The 2,628-nt window shown below is 35.4% G+C and overlaps 1 protein-coding gene across 1 annotated transcript; it reads left to right on the forward strand.

Annotated features, from left to right (window-relative positions):
• Nucleotides 1-392: 392 nt before the first annotated feature.
• LOC134274536 (uncharacterized) lies at nt 393-1,855 on the forward strand. The gene is made up of 3 exons (XM_062756812.1): nt 393-427; nt 876-986; nt 1,188-1,855. Exons 1-3 carry the CDS (start codon nt 400-402, stop codon nt 1,757-1,759), a joined length of 711 nt encoding a protein of 236 aa, XP_062612796.1. The 5' UTR covers nt 393-399; the 3' UTR covers nt 1,760-1,855.
• Nucleotides 1,856-2,628: the final 773 nt, after the last annotated feature.

The following is a 2,628-nucleotide window of genomic DNA, read 5'->3' on the forward strand; positions in this document are numbered from 1 at the left end:
CCTATATATGGCGCGACTTAACCAATACCGCAAAAAGGCGACATGTAAACAAAAACATTGAACGTCAGACGTCAGATACGTCTGCGAAAGATGCCGGTGTTGGGCTGAGTCGTTGGAGTTTTTTTTATATTGTTATAGTTAGGTTTTGGTAATGGCTTGTGATTTTCGTGAAAAAGATGCACATATCAAGTGTTCCGACCAAACTGAGCGTTTATCGGAGAAAGTAAACGACGAAAGCGTAATTATTTGTACTGAATTCGGATTGCTCCCTTCTCAACGAAATTTCTCTATCTGTGCAAACCATTCTGTCCATGTTTTGGAAGCAAACAGTAGAAGAAAACGACGGAACTTCTGTGAAATCCCTTTCATTTTTAACACTCATATTTAACTGGACTCAGGATGTGGAAAGCCTATTCAGTTGGTAAAGGTAATGAAGAACATATTCAAAGTGTATTTTGATATGATAGTTATGGGGAATGATTTGTGTGCAATTATTTTATCAGCAAATACTCTTGCCGATTTCGACAAAGACTGATACACAGGTATATGTTTTTATCAACGACTATTTTTAAAGAGGCAGGACCACAATTATTTAGGTATGATCGGGCAATTTTTGACACAGTTATTGATCCTTTCATTGGGATATATCTAAGCCAAAGGACCTTTGGCTTAGATATATCCCAATAATATGTTATTTCTGTTCATTTCCTTGTAGAGATTGCACACACTGAAATGAAATTTGATATCTAGATTTATCACCCTATGATATATATGCCCAAGTGGGGGGGGGGGGGGGGCATAAGAGGTTTCATATTTCAAGCAGCATCCTTTGTTTATGCATTTTAAAATGAATATCTATCAATGTTTCTTTATAGGAAAGTTACTAACCTGGGATCATCTAAGTGCCCCAGAAAATTCTGTAGAACTAAAGACAGTGGCTGGATGGATTGGCGGAGGAATTTCAGAAATGGAAGAAGAAACTCCTGGTAATTTTCAGTTTGATTAGGGATTTTTTACTCTTACTTTCTAGCCACTAAGCAGCAACCAAAAATAACCCCAGAAAAGCTTACATGTACAATAATTCATTGTTTTTTTGTTTATTTATTGTTTTGCGTCTCACTCAAGATTTTTTTTTACTTAAATGGAGACGTTACATCTTATCTAACAAAGAATGATTTGATTTGTAGAGGACACTAGTGAGGAGAATCCATCTAGATCATCTGTTCTGGAATGTCCGGAGGGAAGTTGCTCCAAGACATTCTCTACACAAAAGGCTCTTGAAAATCATGTAAACATGGGCAACTGTAGTTTCAGAAGCGATGCCAAAATGAACGTTTCAGAGAAGGCAAAGAGGATGTATGCAGATAAGATTTTGTCTTTCCAGCCACAAAGATCTGTGGTTTTAGAGTCCCACAGCAATACTGATGTATGTAGATGTTCAGAATTAGACATGGGATGGGCCATTAAAGAAAACAGACAAAGAGTAACTTTCACTTCTGGGCAGAAAGCTTTCATGACAGAGAAGTTCGATATTGGGAAGAGGACTGGCAATAAAGTAGATCCGTATATTGCAGCGGAGGAGATGAGGAATTGTGGACTGTTTAGTAGGTCAGAATTCCTTTCTGGTCAGCAGATATCTTCTTTCTTCTCCCGTCTTTGTCAAAAGGAGAAGAGGATGACTGCTGCAGATTTCTGTGCCTCAGAGGAAGAAGACCGAAAAGATCAGACAAGGAATCTCCTATTAGATCAAAATAATTAGGCGTAGGGGTGAGGGGTGGGGGAGATCGATTATATCTGTTGATTAGCTTTTAAATTTGATATGTAATACAACATTGTACTAGTTTTTCAACATATGTGACAAAATTTTACTGTAAGACCAGCTACATGTATTAGAAATATATGCCTTTGTGCAATGTAAATTATAAACTCATGTTGCAACTGTGATATAAAGCCTAACATTTGAATTATTTACCAGTTGCTGAAAAGTTGACAGATTGTGAAAATGCAGCTCAAATGAAAGTTATAAAATTTTTATGTACATGTAATATGATCGTTGTTGAATATTTCTGCAACTTGGAAAATACCATACTGTTCATTCCCACATGCTTAGTACGTTAAGCTCCCGCTAGTCAAAATAGATCTCATGTCATTTTGTTATAGGAATTGGCAGTTCTCTCTTTAAGGTATGCACTGACGATATGCACATGCGATAGCCAAATTTCATATATAACTGTAACAAACAAATGTACATTTGTTGATTAATAATTTGATATATTTGACGTTTTTATTGATATATTATAATTCAAACAATCAGACAATCAATCAATTTTAATACTTGCCAGTTATGATATGCCTATATGTTTCTATGGCAACATACAGATTGTATGATCAAATGCTTGTTTGATTGTGTTGTGTTTACTTCCTTTAGATACATTTAAATGGGCAAATAAGATATTAAATACAATTGAACCCTTGTATTAACTTTTTTGTAATTTTGGCCTTTCAAAAATGGGAAAATTGTCCCAAACTTGAACTTTTGAAAAAGGGGAAAATGTCAATTTTGTTTCCATGGTTACTACTCTTAAACCCATTAGCCCCAAAAATATTATTGCATACATTGATTGTACA

This window comes from Saccostrea cucullata, unplaced genomic scaffold (genome assembly GCF_032062105.1).
Source record: "Saccostrea cucullata isolate Sc308-1 unplaced genomic scaffold, CSIRO_AGI_Scuc_v1 ctg7928, whole genome shotgun sequence".
In the NCBI taxonomy this organism is placed as follows: Eukaryota; Metazoa; Mollusca; class Bivalvia; order Ostreida; family Ostreidae; genus Saccostrea; species Saccostrea cuccullata.